Below are 18,664 nucleotides of genomic sequence, written 5' to 3' on the forward strand. Positions count from 1 at the left end.
CTGGTTTGGCAAGGTTTCTACAGCTGGATGCCCTTCCTAACACCAACCACTCCGAAAGTGTAGTGGGTGCTTTTTACGTGCCACTGGCGCGGGAGCCATTCAGGTGGCACTGGCATTGACCACGTACAGATGGTGCTTGTTACATACATGCCACTGGATATATGTGTGTGTTTGTGTTTTAGCAGTTAATATGAAATTAAATAAATGGCATCAGAAATTACATAATCAACTTCATCAGCTTACAGCTGTTTCTGCTACAAGCTGTAATGCACTCAGAGCTATGAATGCAGTTAGAGGTTGATATTAAGTTGGATATCTTATATACACTCTACCCCAGTCCAATGATATGTTTCTGCCAAATTTTAAACAATAAAATATCAAGTTCTGCACTTGTACTCTGTATTAGACACTGAGTATAGGAAAGCAATCCACTTTGATTGACACAATTTCAGTAAGACCAATCCACAATATATACATACATATGTATGCATGTATATATTGTGTATTGTCTTTCAACAAAGATAATGCACAATATATAACATACAAGTGTATGTGTGTGTGTGTGTATATATATATATATATAATATATATATATATATATATATATATGTATATAGAAATTTAAAAAATGAAAGAAAGAGGCACTCAGCACATTTTGTAGGAGTCACATATGTTGGCATTTAAAACAGTTTGATTTGGCCCCATGCAACTTAAGGTTTTGTAGGCTCAGTTAAAGGACTCAGCTGAGCCTTATAAGCTAAGCTTGTAACCGAATCAAAGGGTTTTAAATAGCACTATATCGATAATAAACGAACACCTGCACCCAACTGTTGTTTCTAGCTGTTTGTTGACCTTTATTTTGCAAGTTCATCTTCTGTTTGTCATCATTACAGTTCCCTTACAAACTTTCAAAAGGCAAAAGACCCAATTTTCAGGCAAGTGGTTCACACTGTAGTTTTAGAAATTTCTAGACTAGCCTTTACTCTTCTCTCACTAGAGGCCCTAGATCCCAGTCAACACATCACCTACCCACTCCCTTCACAACCCTGTCACTTCCTCCTCTCTCTGTCCCTACATACTATATAACCAACCCTTTCTCATAAAAAACTAGAATAATCCCAACTTGAAAATCAAGTGCAAACCCATCACTTCAGCTGACCCTTTGCAATACTATGGATATTCCCTTTTTAATGCCTTTTCATACTGTTTACCCCCTAATTCTCTTTAATTAAGTAAAGCACCTTCACAAATGAAGTCGATACAAGTTATTTTTTATGTCATTTTTTTTCCAAATTAATATAAATGAATATTGTTGTTGATGATGATGATGATGTCCAAATTGAAATAAAACTTCCCTTTGATAACAATTTGTGTGATGTGAACCCTCATTCTATGATACCCCTCTCCTTTTTTTCAATTATTCAACTAAAACCTGGTAAGTTTATGTCAGTCATTTCTGTTATGGCCCAAACACCATCTTTAAGATCCCAATATATATTTGTCTTCTTATGTCCCAAACACAATGTATTTGTTTTGCTTAAATAAGTGTGTGTGTGTGTGTGTGTGTGTGTGTGTGTGTTAGAGTCCCCGAATGTCATTGTTTGTTTTCCCCCCAAAATGTCATCTGCATGATATACTTGTGTGATGTGTGTGTCCCCTTAATTTACATGTGCTCTCCATGCTTACAAGGTTTGAGCTGGTCATCCTAATTATCTTTCTTCTTCTAGCAGCATCTCAATGAGGTCAGTTCTGGCTTGAGTCTGGTGTCATTCAGTTTCCTCGTCCCTGAGTCGTGGGCCACAAATCCTTGCTTTTACTGGGAGACAATGAAGTTTACTTTATATGGTTATGTGACCTGCTAGACATTGCAACCAGCCTGTCTTAAAAGAAGGACCCAGTCCTCCAGCCATACAAACTAAGGCAACACAGGGGACACTGGAACATGACCCTGTTCTTCCATGTGTTGTCTTGTATTGAACTAGTTTGTTTAGCCTTTAGCATTTAATCTGGCCAAAATATTCTGCCTTTTTTTTAATGTTCAAACTGGCCATGTCCAACATCTCACACCTACTTTACAATGTTATAGTAAAAATAAACAATCGTATCACTGAAATTTTGAAGCCACAAGATAATGCGCATGATTAATTGAAGACATTATGACTAAGTAAGCATTAACGTTTGACATGAAAATCTGAATGCTGAAGGGTTAAGCCATAGCAATGTAAGAATTAGACATGAAATGATGGTGATGACGAGAATGTAATCCGAGATTTCCTGTATCTATGTTGGAGCTAAACAATAACAAATTGTCTCTATTGTATGGATTGCTGTGTCAGAGGATCAAATGTTGGGCTGAGCTAACGGGAAGCTGATATATGAAACCCCTTCCGAACTCATATTTCATGCAAACAACTTGTTTGTGTAACTGAATCCCTTTCTGTGGGCCATAGGTGCTTGCAGAGACGGACACAGGTGACAGGGTGACCTTTGGCCTGGGTAACCTCGATTCTGTTTGCTGACAGTTGATATTCTCAGCCTTTTATTAATTCAGGATGGTTTCTGTAACTGGAGGATCAGCATTAATTGTTGTGGGTGTGTAAAGGGGGTGAATGAAATTAGGGATTCACTTTCACCCACTTCCCCCTTTATCGTCACCATCCTCATCTTCATTAACAACATTGCAGTTATACAATAATGAATTTTTAAATTATTAAAAGAAGCAAATTAATAAAATACAATTGTTTTTTTAGCCCCAGGTCAGCCCAGTCCAGCAGACCCAGGATAAAAGGTATCCCTGCTGTCTTGCTTCAGTCATTAGTCTGTGGCTATGCTGCTACAACACCTCCAACAATTTTAGTCAAATGAATCAATCACAATACTTTGTTTTCAAAAATCTTGTTTTGAAACTTGTGATTATTCTATCAATCTCTTTTGCTGAACCATTAAGTTATGGGGGTGGGTGTAAACGCACCAACACTGGTTGTCAGGCAGTGGTCGGGGAGAACAAATACAAAGACATGCACACAGACATGCATGTGTATGTGTGTATACACACACACACATGGCTTCTTTCTGTCTCTTTCTACCAAATCCACTCTCAAGGCTTTGGTCAATGCTGTAGTCAAAGATACTTGCCCAAGGTGTCATGCAGTGGGGCTGAACCTGGAACTCTGTGGCTGGGAAGCAAACTTCTTAACATACAGCCACATATGTTGATATATGGATATGTGTACCTTTGCTACTGTGTCTAGTGGTGACCAGCTTTTGGACAAGTCCTGTGCGTGTGAACTTTCTCCACACCCTATACAACCTGGGAGGGCCAGAACCCTCCCCTACGGTCGTTAAGCAGATTACTAGAACTGTAGCCCTCCATGACTAGATTTGAGATGAATACTGGAATAATTTCCAGGCATGGGATTTGAACTCAGAATCTGGAGAGTGAAATTTACTGTAAAACATTTTTGATGAAGGGTCTGTGTTTCCTTGTTCCGTATTATGAGCTTTGATAAGAATGACTGAATGAGAGAAGCAATCTTGAAAGCCAACATGGAGTCTTTATTCCTTTGTAATATTTGCACAGTAGTTTGGACACAAAGAAAACATTAGCAAGTTCTCTAAGGTTGTCATTTCTCCCTCATCCTGGTGATGAAGCTTATCCCATCATTGTTTGTATGTCTTTGTTGTGTGTCGGTTCTTGTGTGGACAGCTGGTTTCTGCAACTCACCTCACCTCCCCACCTGCTGAAATGTTTGTTCAACCAATTTATGGAGTGAAGTGGGCCCCAGAACACATACAGAAATTGTCATTTAAAATATGTTAAGCAAAACGTGATTGGACTTTTAATCCAATTTCTGTGCAACGTTTGACTAATCATGACACAGGGCTCATAACTGACCAAAAATCCATGTGATGGATATCTTAACCAATCAAATTAGTGTGGTGAGCCCACAATTTCATGATTGCTACATGTATAAATAAAACTTAATGATCATTTAATGCAACTACACAACTTGTTCTTGCTACACATCTCTGCTAACAAGACAATGATTCTATCTCTTTCCCACCTGCAGAACAACACAAAAACATAATGCACTGCCTGGTCCAGAATTCAAACCCACAATCTGGCAATTGTGAGGGCAATGTCCTGACTTGTAGACCACATGCTTTTTCTGTGTGTGTGTGTGTCTCCCTCACCATAGGTGCAAGTGTCATAACTGCATTAAGAACTCTGCAGTGATGATATTTCACAGGTTGCTATGACAACTCTCAGATACACCCCACCACCACCACCACCACCATCACCTTCTCACCTATAAATCCCACCCTGCTTCTTGCTTCCATTGTAAATAGTCAATATTTCTCAACAAACATTCAGTGTGGGATGTGGGTGTGCATGGGAGTGAGATAGACTGACGTGTGTGTGTGTGTGTGTAAGAGAGAGGCATGTGTATATGCTAGGAAGGTGTGTGTGTGTGTATTTGCATATATTTTTATATGGTTGTGCATGTGTGTGAGATTCACACTTACGTATGTATTTGTTTGTGTGTGAATGTAACCTCCACACACACAGCAACACCTTCACGCACACACACAGCCAGGTGCGTATGCACACGGAACAGCTTGAATCCATTATCTCAGTTCTCAGGTGTTGGAGTTATTAATTAGAAGTCAATGTCACCTGTTAATCTGTGTGAGCTAATAAAGGGAGTGATCTTTTAATGAGTTAATCCAGCTGTGTCTGTGTTGTTGTTTAAACCAAACTCAAGGTTACACTCAGCCTCATCTCTCACTCAATGCTATTCTTTGAGTGGAGTTACATCTACACCTCTCCTTCACCAGCTCTAATGCGACCCCCTCCCACCCCGTAATGTGTATCTTCTTGTACCTCAGCATAATCTTACCTGTCCCCTAATTTCCCACTTAACAACTGAATGGAGCCACATAAAAATATGGTAGGGGTCATTCCCAATATCAAGTGTTTCTCTGGTAGCCCCTCCACATCAGCTTCATACCCTGCTCCACCATCACCTCCACCCCTGTCCTCAGCACAGCTCCCCACCCACCCACATTCAGTAAATGATTACCCGACCCCACTCCCAGAGGTCACTGTACTTTCACAGCTGTTGTTTTTCTTGTTGTTGTTGTTTGGCCCTAGCACAGTCTAATCCTAATCAAGCAGACTTATGATCAAAGACGCTACAACCATGACCATCCCATCTAGGTGCGCATTATCTATAAGAACGTAATGATGGTTTGGCTGTTATTTCAAGTGACCACCACAACCTAGTGCCTGGTGCTGTAATGCCGTCCTTTCTCTCTTTCAGAACACAGCCTGTCTCGATGACTTTGACAGAATCAAAACCCTCGGCACTGGATCGTTTGGCCGTGTGATGTTGGTCCAACACAAGGCCAACAAGGAATACTATGCCATGAAGATACTGGACAAACAAAAGGTAACACACTTTCTCTTACACTGTAGTCACCACACTACTGCAGTCTATACTGTGGGGTGTTAGATGAGGAATTATTTTGCTGCAAAAATATGTGCAGCAGAAGTAGTATTGGATTAAAATAGCTATTTATGTATCATATTTAATGTAAACACATTGTAATAATATCTCCTATTATGGATGTGCTGTGTTTAAAACCAGCTGGTGGAAGATCTGCTGGGGTTAAACGAGTAGTAACATGGAAAGCATGACTCTCACTAACAATACACTAAGGGACCAAGAGACAAGCTAAGTGCAAGATATTCAGCTCGGTAGAGCTACGAGTTGTCTATGTGAGTTAGCCTTCTCCTAGAGGGATGCCTTGACAAAGACCAGAAGTCCCTCACCCCCAGTGGGCATATGTATGCATGCACGCAGGTATATGTATGTATGTATGTATGTGTATATAAATTATACAATTTTGAGTTGAGATTGTTAACTTTAACAATACTCAGAAACAGGCTAGAATTAAAGTGCTCTAATTAAAGTGCTCTAATTAAAGTGCTCTAATTGAGCTCTGTTCCAATTAATGATTTCAGTGGAGGCAATACCAGCAGAAAACTCGATGACCTATTATCCAATAGAATATTCAATATCCATCTCTATACACACACACAGCCATGGAGAGAGAGAGTGATTGTGTAGAGGAGGAAAGGCAAGTTGTCACTGCTGTCTACATCCGAGTAGGCTACGGGCTGTTCACTACTTTTGTAAAGAACCATTGATTCCTTACCAATTCAGTGAATTAAAAATATTGTCACTCATTTGACTTTGATGTTGTTGTTGCTGCTGTTCTCCTCTTTGTCAGCTGTCAATTTTTATTCACACTGAAACACCAGGAAATGTGCTGCATTCTCTCTCTCTCTCTCTCTCTCCCCACCTCCCCCTCTTTCCACCTGCTAACTACTGCCATTCCACCACCACCACTACTACTACTACTACTACTACTACAGTTCTGGCTTTTGTCTCCACTCCAGTAACACTTGACCTAAAGAGTAAGGTCAGCATTGGGGGGTGTGGTGGTAGGCATTGTTTCTTATGTTCAACACTTCTCTACCCACCACCACCCCTGCTGTCCCCCCCCCCCAACTCAGTTTCCTTTTTTTCCCCTGAAACATCAACACTTCAACATTATACATACAGTAGACACATCATCCATATATATATATATATAGATATATAGATAGATAGATAGATAGATATATTAATGTTTATTTTTATGTCAAGTTGCAATAAAAACAACCTCACATAAAACTCTAAATTTTTTTATAGGTTCCTTCTTCTATTATCTTTTACTTGTTTCACTTGTTAGACTGTGGCCTTGCTGGGGCACCACCTTGAGAATTTTTCATTGAATGAATCAACCCCAGTGATTTTTTTTTTTCTTTTGAAGCTTGTTATTTATTGTGTCAGCCCCTTTTGGTATGTTACAGGGATACAAACACTCAGTGGTGGGGGACAGACACAGTCACAAAGACACACAGACATATCCACTCAAAAGCTTTGGTCGACCCAAGACTGTAGTGGAAAACACTTGCCTAACTGCCCTGCCTTGGGACTGAACCTTTAACCCTGCAGTTGGGAAGCAAATGTCTTACCATACTCTCATGCCTGCACATTTATTCAACTTTTACAAGAAAAGGGGTGACAATGACTTCAAAATTTCAGCCTGCTGGTCCTCGTCAGATAGGCCAGCAAAACACACACACACTCTCTCTCATACACACACACACTCTCTCTCATACACACACACTCTCTCTCTCATACACACACACACTCTCTCTCATACACACACACACTCTCTCTCATACACACACATGCACTTTCACCATCAATGCCCTAAGCACTCGAAAGATGTCTCAAAACGAAACAAAAAGAGAGAAAATAATGTTTATTTTATTTCCGATTTATTTAGATTTGAAAAGTTTCCTCCAACTTTTTTGAATTGCAAAGTCTTTGATCAGATCCTCAAAAGTAATGTAACACATCTGCATCTATACTTAGTAGAGACAAAGGCATCCCGAATGTTATTTTTGGCAAGTTTAAAGGGATTTCTTTTGTGCTGTAAACCATTTACCATTTCTGTCGTGCCCCCTCCCCTTCCCTTGATGCTCTGAGCGCGTGCTTATTTCGCTTAATGGTTAATCTAGTACTGACTCTCACCACACACATACACACATGTGTGCACACGAACACTCTATGTCCATTGTGGAAAATCATCCTGTTGCCTTCCTTTGCCAGAAGGGAACAGACATTGTTTATCTGTCTTGTGGCCTTAAACGAAAGAGGTTGTGTGGTGGACGAAATGGAAAGGGCTGAAAACAAACAGCTTCCTCTGGGTAAGTGAAGAGGAAGTGCTTCTTTGTTGACTGGTGGAGGAGAAGAGGAAGCATTGTCTTAGTGAATGGGCCCACTTTGAGTATACATCTGTAGATTGGAAGAGAACAACTGAGAGAAGGCACTAGCCGTACGGGCCAGGGGGACCATGTCTTTGTGGGGTTTCTGTGACTGGTCCTCAGAAGTCTCCTTCTTTTAAGGAATCATTCACTCTTACCATTGTTCTTCTTCTTTATTATTATTACTATCATCCACGGCATGAAAGGCAGTGAGCTGCTGGTAGAGTCATTAGCATGTCAGACAAAATGCTTGTGAGCTTTTCATCTGTCTTTACGTTCTGAGTTCAAACTCCACTGAGGTCAGCTTTGCCTTTCATTCTTTTGGGATGGATAAAATAAATACCAGTTGCATACTGGGTTCAATGTAATCCACTCCCCCCTCCCCCCCACCTGCCTGTAATAGAAAGGATTATTATCTGCAACATAAAATGGCAAGATAAGGTGTCAAATGTCAAGATTTTCGTGAAATGTGATATTTCCTGTGTTGAAAGTATGCGGATTGGCAAGACATGTTCTAATGCAAGAAAAATATTTTGTCTGGCTGACAAGCAGAGGGATTCCCTGGTAAAGGAAGACCTGTCCTTAGGTATACAGATCAGTTGAAGCAATCCTTCAAGTCTTTACAACTTAATTCGACATCGTAGAAAAGTCATTTGTCTACATTGATCCGAGTGGTGTGAAATGTGTTAGGATGCCTCTAATTAATTTGAGTTGAAGAAACAGAACAACGAAAGAATTCTATCCTGCAATCAACAGACACATTTGTCCAATCCCAGGTAGAATCAATATCATCATTGTCCCCCATTGCAAATAGATACAGCTTCTTTTTTTTAATTTTTAATCCTTTTTCTTTTTTAACTTTGGCAAACAGTCATACATTGAAATCGAGAGGAGAGGCCTCCATCATCATCATTATTAAATATCTAATTGCTGTGTGTCTTTTCTTCCCCCAACAGGTTGTTAAACTGAAGCAAGTTGAACACACATTAAATGAAAAACGAATCTTGCAAGCAGTCTCTTTCCCTTTTCTCGTCAGTCTTGAATATCATTATAAGGTAAGTCTTCAGAAATACAGGTGTGTGTGTGTGTGTGTGTGTGTGCATATGTATATACATGTGTGTGTGTGTGTGTGTGTGTGTATATATATATATATATACATATATATATATATATGTATACAAATTGAGATAGGGGTTGTAAATGCAACCCTCCTATATGTATATTCTCTTTTTTATATATATTCTACTTATTATACAACATTACTCTTTTATGTACACTTTTTTATGTACACTCCTTTATGTACACTGATTTGTTCTGCTTTTTATATTTAACCCTACAGTCTCTTATGTGGTGGTTTAATAAAGTATGTGATTGAGTATTATCTGGTAATTGATATTTGATTTAGGTGTATTTCTCCATTTTCTTATCTTGTGTATATATATATATACATATATATATGGCATGTAAAAAGCACCCACTACACTCGCGGAGTGGTTGGCGTTAGGTAGGGCATCCAACTGTAGAAACACTGCCAGATCAGACTGGAGCCTGGAGCAGCCCCTGGCTCCCCAGACCCCTGTCGAACCGTCCAACCCGTGCTAGCGCGGAAAACGGACGTTAAACGATGATGATGATGATGATGTATACATATAAATGAATAATAACAGACAATGGATAATTGTCAGCTTCTATTTTTAAATAGAAGAATGACAACATTAGCTTATTACAAAAAACCATAATCATCAGGTGAAACATCCTAGAAGCATAGGTTTATCCAACCCTACCTGGTGCATATCTTTTCAAGTACCCAATTCTTTCTGAATCCTTATTTTACTATGTATACACACACACACACACACACACCTTTAAACTTCTCTGAATTAAGAACTGAAATGTTAGATCCTCTCTACCCTGATGATGGAGGCTTGTCTCATCCTAAGTTGAATATAGTCGCATTTCATAAGGAACTAAATCTCCCGACATTATTATGGATCGCCTAACCCCCACAAACAGCTGGTGGACTTACAGTATCTTTCTTCCGCCTCTTTCATTTTCTCTGTTGTTTGTACTCTTTGTAAGTTGGACCTGTTTATGTAAATATCTACAGATTTATACATATAAATTCATCATTTGAAAGTTTCAACCTTTCACTTTCTCCTGATTTGCATGTATACATATATACATGTTTTGTATTTAATACATTTGATGAGCCTAATTTCTTTATCCACATAATTGCCTCCATTTCTGCTCAATTTGATCCCTTTTATAGCCATTCTTTATGCTGTGGAATTGATATCCTGTAAAGACATCCGAGTCAAAGTTTGAATCTTTTGGGCACTACCAAGTGTCTTCTATATGAAGAATATCTGGATCTCCTCTGTGAACTATGTGTGTATGTTTATATATATATATATATATATATATATATATACACACACATACATACACACATATATCATCATCATCATCATCATCATTTAACGCTCAACTGGTTATGGTCAAGCAACTGACAAGCAAGTCTCATGGTATTGAGCAGAATATTTGCTGTAGCCCATCTTTTATACCAAGACAAAACAATGTACATGATAACACCTCCTGTCAGTTAAGATCAGGAGCAATGAGAGCCACTGCCTGGGACTGCATCAGGCATTTATTATTATTATCATTGAGTGAGAGAGCAGTGCTGCCATCAAAGTGACACTGGGGTAAGATTTACAAAGCCCAGTATACCCGTCTGATAAGGGTACACTAGGCACATGCGTCACGACCATATGTGTGTGACATGGTAATCTCATATCAAGATAAACAGCACATGACCTTGCAGATGGGGCCCAGTCAGAATTTTCTTGTGATTGAGTAACCCATCCCGCTCAAAAGGCCCCTGAATAAGGTTTGTTTAAGGATGATGAACAAAGCACCCATGTTTTCAGAGGTGAACTATTCAAACACCAAAGAATCCCTCTCAACACATGGCTATGATGCTCCCCCACTACTTCTGCTCGTGGTCAGAGATGCACATATCGTCAGCCACTAAGGGTCATGCTCAACTGGTTAAGGTCAAACAACTGACAAGCAAATCTGTGGTATTGAGCTGAATATTTGCTGTAGCCCATCTTTTATACCAAGACAAAACAATGTACATGATAACACTTCCAATCAGTTAAGATCAGAAGCCATGAGAGCCATTGCCTGGTTCTGCATCAGGGCAGAGGATTATTATTATTAAGCTGGCAGAATCGTTAGCATGCTGAGCGAAACGCTTAGCAGTATTTCGTCTGCCGTTACGTTGTGAGTTCAAATTCCGCCGAGGTTGACTTTGCCTTTGATCCTTTTGGGGTCGATTAAATAAGTACCAGTTACGCACTGGGGTCGATATAATCAACTTAAACCGTTTGTCTATCCTTGTCCGTCCTCTCTGTGTTTAGCACTTTGTGGGTAGTAAAGAAATAGGTATTTTGTCTGCTGCTACATTCTGAGTTCAAATTCTGCCAGGATTGACTTTGCCTTTCATCCTTTCGGGATTGATTAAATATCTACCAGTTACACACTGGGGTCAATGTAATCGACTTAATCCCTTGCCCCAAATTTGAGGCCCTGTGCTTCCTGTAGAAAGGATTATTATTATTATCATTATTATCATTATTATGATTATGATTTCTTTTTATCTCAGGTTTTGTTGTGATTACTGAAGTCTTGCACACGTAGCGGGCTTGCTGCCTGCAGCCACTGGTACCACGCTGTCTATTCTTTTTCCTGATTATTCTGAATGTTGTTATCATTATTGATGTTCTTATTCTTATTGTTGTTGTTGTTTGCAGGACAATTCCAATCTTTATATGGTTCTAGAGTTTGTGACTGGCGGAGAGATGTTTTCTCACCTGAGACGGATAGGAAGGTTTAGGTGAGTAACAAAACTCGGTATTAATTCTTTTGAGTTACATAGCACCCCACCCACCCCCGTATCTCCTAGCATTTGGTCAGGTCTGTTCCTTAAAAGACTTTGTTGATTTTGTTTGAAATTTCCCCTCTACCCTCCCCACTGCCAATGTAGGGATATTTTTAAAGTGCTACAAGGGTCATCCCTACGTGGTCCCACAAAAGAAATATGGTTTCCATCAGCTGTGAACCTCCTTTTGGAGTGCAGAGTGGTTATGACCCGCATTGTATGGGGTGAGGTTACAGTGGGTTCATCCTCACAGCAAATATAGAGGGGTCATTTACTCCTTTGTATAAGGTCCTGTCTAGAAATAAGGGGTTGTTTCTCAGGTTCATCTGTTGTCAACACACCCCTTATATACTCTTCAATTGTGTCTAATGTATTAGAGTGGGTCATACTGCTAATATAACACACACATTGGTTATATTTCATTTCAGTTTAGGTTTGTCCAAAGTTCTTTCATCACAGCCTGTAATGATGGCTGTGCCCCCCCCCCATACACCTTTGTGCTAACATACACTCCTTGTGTGTTGTTCTATATTTTGAATCAGAGTATGACTCTCCTAAAGTACAACAACATTAGCTTGTTGAGCACAGGATTCACATCAAGAAACATGTGAAACAAAAACAAAAATTCCACACACACGTGATTGTGTGTGTGTATGTATGTGTGTACATACATACATACATACATACATATATATATATATATCACGTGACCGACCAGACTATCAGTTGTTGTTACACATCGCTGGTCACAATGCGTTTGCATTGTTTTAGCCTTCAAATGACGCCACCCCACTGGCTAAGCGAGCAGGCCAATAGAAGAAAGAGTGAAAGAAAGAGTACAGCAGTGGAGGCGCAATGGCCCAGTGGTTAGGGCAGCGGACTCGCGGTCGTAGGATCGCGGTTTCAATCCTCAGATCGGGCATTGTGAGTGTTTATTGAGCAAAAACACCTAAAAGCTCCACGAGGCTCTGGCAGGGGGCAGTGATCCCTGCTGTACTCTTTCATCACACTTTCATATATATATATATATATATATATGTATGTATGTATATATGTATTAGGCTGTTGTTCTTAAAGCCTTGGTGTCTCCAAAGCCCTTCCATGAATGCCATATATTATTGATAGCTGTTAGCACAAGGAGTTCTATTCCCCGCACTAATTCTGATATAAAATAGCTTCAACACTTCCACCTCCTTGTAAATCTGGTGTCAGTGGGTAATATGGGTAGGGCTGGGAGTGTTTGGGGCCTCACTTAGTGGATGTGTTGGGTTGTAGAAGTGGGGCTACTTTGGTTCATGAAACGGGGGCATTTGTGCTGGTTTTACTTCAGTGGAAACTTGGAAGTAAAACGTTTGTTTTAATGTAATTTCATATATATACATACATAAATATATATGTATATATCCATCCATCTATCTATATATTTATATGTATGTATATACACATGTATGTATAAATGTCAAATGTGTTTTCAATTTTATTTTGCTATGAATTTTGTGATTTGATTCCAGCGTTAGTTCAAAGCTCTCTAGGTACACACACACTCACAAAGCAAATTCGAGAGGCAGGGTAGGAACCCTGTAGGTTATAGTCATTAACTGTTCCCTAATTACTTGGTGTCCTTTATGAGTTATAAAGTAGGGATTGGGCAGTGTTCTGAAAGTGTCACTGGCATGAGGGGTTCAAGCTGTGGTCTCACACGTGAAGGACGACACATTAATGTTGTGGGCCAGGTTTGTTGAATCCCTTTTTGTCTGTGATGCTGACAGCAGCCTTGCACCTAATACCTCAGATGGCCTAGCTATAATACACACACACACAATTCCATGTGGCCCTTTTTTGCTCCTATCTCGATATGCCAGTAATTGTAAGTAGAAAGGTGTTGGTGTTGGAAGGTTCACCTGTCCTTTATGTAATTAGGAAACCAGGCGAGAAATAAAAGATTAGTGGGGGATGAAGGTTATCTTTGACCAGTCAACATTGACTTGTCTCACTTGAAAGGTACCTCACCCCTCAATGCGACAACATTCAATGATCAGACGTATCAGAGTTCAGGTGATACTTTCCCTTTGTCCAGGGACGGCTATGATGGGATTTGAGCTCTTTTACACAAGGGTCACTTGTAAGGGACCACATGAAGAGAATGGTTCATTTCTAATTCAGTTTTGGGTAAAATGCAATGATTTTGCAGTCCTTACTGACTCGTTTACTCTCACTTTCTCTACTTCCTCAGTCTCCCCAAATCTTTCCCCTGTCTCATCAGGTCACATGACCTGTTACCATTGTGCCACAACAGGGTCCACTGACATTTATGTAGGGTCTCTTTACAGAAAGGGACCCTTTTTTTGTCTACCACTTCAGCCATGTTTGTCATGTAGCTTTATTGTAGAGGGCAGCACCAGTCAGACATCCTGGCAACTTCACCACAATCAGTATTTGACACCAGGGTATTACTGGTACATGATGGAAACAAAACTGAGGAATGAATCAATAGCTAATCAACTGATCGAGAAGGCGTATGGCTTAGTGGTTAAGAGATTCAGCTAACAATCGTAAGGTTGTGAGTTCAATTCCAGGCAGCACACTGTGTTCTTGAGCAAGACACTTTACTTCACCTTGTTCAAGTCCACTCAGTTGGCAAAAATGAGTTGTACCTGTAATTCACAAGGGTCAGCCTTGTCACATTCTCTGTCATGTTGAGTTTGCCTGAGAACCACATTAATGGGACCTTGTCTGTGGGGTACTCAACCACTTGCATGTAAATTTCATGTGCAAGCTGTTCTGCTGATCGGATCAACTGGAACGCTGCTCATTGTAACCAGCTGAGAGCCAAACCTGCCTGGCCTGCTAATCAACCGATCGGTTAATCTATATAACAGACTAGCTAATCAATCAATCAATCAGATAATCTATAAAACAGATCAATGTTATAGATCAATAGTGAATGCAATAACTGGGAGTATCAAGTTCCATTGATTCACCTCTCACCCCTACCTACCCACTTACGACCCCCTCTTCGGGACCCATCTGTCCCCTCACACTAGATGTTCAGGTCAGGGTTGTAGGAGAGGTTTGTTGTTGTGTAACATGTTTCATTTCTTCTGCTTCAGTGAACCTCACTCCAGATTTTATGCGGCTCAAATCGTGTTGGCGTTTGAGTATCTGCACTACTTGGATATCATTTACAGAGATTTAAAACCTGAGAATTTGCTTATTGATTCATCTGGTTACTTGAAAGTAAGTAAAGCCAGCAGTTGTTGGCAGACTTGAAAGTCTTTTGTAGAACAAGATGATGAAGAGGAGGAGAAAGAAGAAGAAGAAGAAGAAGAAGGAAAAACAGAAATGATGTCGATTGATTTCTTTCTCAGAATTGTTTTAAACCATAAGAAACAGCAGCCCCCTGAAGTCTTGCTCTTCCCCATCGATCCCTTCCCTTTCAATATTGAACTTCTTTCCCATTACCCACCTTTATCGTTTCATTTCATTCCCCAGTAATTCATATGTCTCCTCTCCTGACCCCTTCTTTTCTACCACTGTAAATTAAATCCCACCACTTCCACTCGTCAGTTATTATTTGGTCATGTGTGTGTGTGTGTGTGTGTGTGTGAGAGAGAGAGACTGCAAGGGTCATCACAGACAACTCAAGTTTGGTCAACAATCGAAGACTGGGGATTGCTTGAGCTATAACTGTGTTGTATCAGCGATTAGCTATAATACATCCATGGATTTGGTGTGGATCAGGGATCAACTATAATACATCTCTTCATCTAATGTGCATTAGGGATTCACTATAATACATCTGTGGATCTGTTGTGGATCAGGGATCGACTATGACACATCTGTTGATCTGTTGTGGATCAGGGATCAACTATGACACATCTGTTGATCTGTTGTGGATCAGGGATCAGCTACAGTCCAGTTCTTTTCCCATTCAGTTTAATCCTGAGATACGCTCCTTTCCAACCCTTAAAATACTTTATGTAATATTTTCTGAAATGAATTAATCCAAGATTATCCTAATCCTGTGTTTAGATCAATTCTGAGAAATGATGATGCCTGCATCATTTTATTTTCTTCTTTTTATTTAATCTTTATTATTTGTTTTTTTCTTTTTCACAGCTGTTCAACCTTGTGTGACCGAATGTGACTTTGCTGTTGCCTGGTCTTTTTGTTGTTTGTCTCTATCATCGTAACCCTTTTGCCCTTTTGCCCTTTTTCTCTACAGTGAGCTGCATTCCCGATTCTATGCCGCACAAATCGTGTTGGTGTTGGAATATTTACATCACTTGGATATAATGTATCGCGACCTCAAACCTGAGAACTTGCTCATAGACTATCTGGGTTATTTGAAGGTATTGTACCTCACCTCGCTCTCATCTTGTCATGGGGATGCTTCTAGGACACCCGCCACAGCGCCCACCACCCAAGAAAAAAAGTCAGTAGCAGCAGCTACTATCTCTCTATCTATCTATATATACACATATGTGTGTATATACATACATACTTACATACATGCATATATATATATATATATGTATGTATGTATGTATAATGTATTTCTACATACATTCATGTGTGTGTATATAGCCTGCATCTCTGCAATACACCCGCACAAAATGGTGGGATTTTTGCATTTCATGCTTTCACATCGTTGCCATGGTGATGGGGCTCCAACATTCAATTAGCAAATTGAATCTCTTTTCCTTCTTTTTTTTTCTCCATTTTATATATTTTTTCCCCCTTTTTTAATTACATCTGTTCATCTCTCATACATATATATATATATATATAATATATATATATATAATATATATATATATATATATACATATATATATATATATATATATATATATATATAATATATGTGTGCCTCTCCATGTTACCCTTTTTAAAATCTTTAAACATTCCATTCTTTGTCTCCCCCACTCCTAAACCAGTCAATCTTCACGGAACAGTTCTTCCCCACCCCCAGTTCATTTCACGCTTCTCTGCATCGCTGAACTCACATGCATACTATACACACATCACGCATTATATAATGTGTGTCTGTGTGTATATATTTACGTGTATGTGTGTGTATATATATACACACACACACACACACACACACACACACACATTCCACACTAAATAATTCTTTTTGCTACGATTTCATGTTTTTTCTTTTTCTTTTTAACATATGTGGGTTTTTTCTCAGGTTTCTTTCTCTCTCTCTCACTCTCTCTTTCTCTGGTGTTGTTTTTTCCTAACCCCTAAATTGGTCCTTAAACTGTTCATAATTTGTCGTCTTCTTTTCCATATGTTAACAGCTTTTTCATGTGTGAACCTTCTCTCTCTCTCTCTCTCTCCTCATACACATACTTTGACTTTATATACACCCACCACCACCATCACACACAGCTCCTGGCGTTGTTGTTGTCGTCGTCAAGGTTTTCTGATCCCTTTTTTTTTTTTTTTTCCAACTGCAAACCCTCCTGTGTACCAAGTCATGAGCTGGGTTCAATTCCTTTGAGTGTATCCACCAACTGTTGTTATTATCTTTATTAAGCTGATGAACTGGCAGAATCGTTAGCGTGCTAGACAAAATGCTTAGCGCTATTTTGCCTTTCACTACGTTCTGAGTTCAAATTGCACCAACGTCAACTTAACCTTTCATCCTTTTGGACTCGATAAAATAAATACTAGTTGTAGACTGGAGTTGAGTTGATGTCATCGACAAGTCCCCTTCCCTAAAATGGCTGCCCTTGCGGCAAGATTTTAAACCATTATTATTATTATTAAGGCAGTGAACTGCTTGAATAATTAACATGTCAGATAAAATGCCTTGTGGTATTTTGTCCAGCTTTTTTACATTCTGAGCTCAAATCCTGTTATGGTAAACTTTGCTTTCCATCCTTTCAGGGTCAGTAGAATGAGTACCAGTTAAGTAGTGGAGTCGATGTGATCAACTTACCTCCTCCCCTTGTGCCAAAATTTAAAGCCATTGTTATTATTATGAATTTTTCTTCTTCGTTCAGTTTTGTTTCCCTTTCTTGCTGAGTGTCTTCCCAACACCTAGGGCAAAGAACCTTTTCGTAGGCATTTGTAGGCCATTGAAATAAACTCACCAGATTGTTCATTTACAAAATCAAATAAGATTATGTAGAAAAAAATTGTTTCCATGGAAGGTAATCGTTCTCACAGCAACAATACTCTTAATACATGTTAACCCTCAAATAAAACCTTCATCGGACAGGTCAATTCCATCAGTGTTGTCTGTTTTGTGTTGAGGTCAGCTTTCACCATTCCACGTCTTCCTTACACTCCTTTTTCCACATCTTCCATCCACTCCACAGCACTTCTTTATATAAAACTTGACATTTTTCCATGTGGATCACAACATGTCTGTATCAGCTCAGTTGTCTCTCTCTCTCTCTCTCTATCCCTCCCTCTCTCTCTCTCTCTATCCCTCTCTCTCTCTCTCTCTCTCTCACTCTCTCTCTCTTTTGCACATTTCATCTGATTCCTCTTCTGCTCAGTTTTTCTCTCCCATCTCCTCTCTACTTCATTGTTCATTCACATCGACATTACACATCCAGTGAAGCATGTGCTCGCTTCATTTTCGTTTTTTTCCCAGCCTCCACATGTCCCCTGCATTCAGTTTGCTCCCATGCAGAATCGCACATCATACACAAACCTTGTACAATCTGCCCCTGCACCTTAAATTCTTTCTGTTGCCGACAGAGGGGAACTTTTTACAGTTTCTTCTTACTTTGGCTGCTGTGATTTTGCAGAAACATCTTCCACTGCTAATTAGGTTACCTAGGCAACAGAAACTATCAACTATGTTT

The 18,664-nt window shown here is 39.6% G+C and overlaps 1 protein-coding gene across 1 annotated transcript in view; it reads left to right on the top strand.

The window, feature by feature from the left end:
• LOC115229611 (cAMP-dependent protein kinase catalytic subunit 1) overlaps positions 1-18,664 on the top strand; it is a 62,571-nt gene that overhangs the window by 22,440 nt on the left and 21,467 nt on the right. Inside the window, exons 4-8 of the mRNA XM_036499271.1 lie at positions 894-935; positions 5,325-5,453; positions 8,842-8,940; positions 11,704-11,786; positions 14,942-15,068. Of these exons, the coding sequence (XP_036355164.1) occupies positions 894-935; positions 5,325-5,453; positions 8,842-8,940; positions 11,704-11,786; positions 14,942-15,068 (480 nt within the window). The remainder of the gene's footprint in view (positions 1-893; positions 936-5,324; positions 5,454-8,841; positions 8,941-11,703; positions 11,787-14,941; positions 15,069-18,664) is intronic.

The sequence above is a fragment of the Octopus sinensis genome, unplaced genomic scaffold (genome assembly GCF_006345805.1).
Source record: "Octopus sinensis unplaced genomic scaffold, ASM634580v1 Contig13193, whole genome shotgun sequence".
Classification (NCBI taxonomy): Eukaryota; Metazoa; Mollusca; class Cephalopoda; order Octopoda; family Octopodidae; genus Octopus; species Octopus sinensis.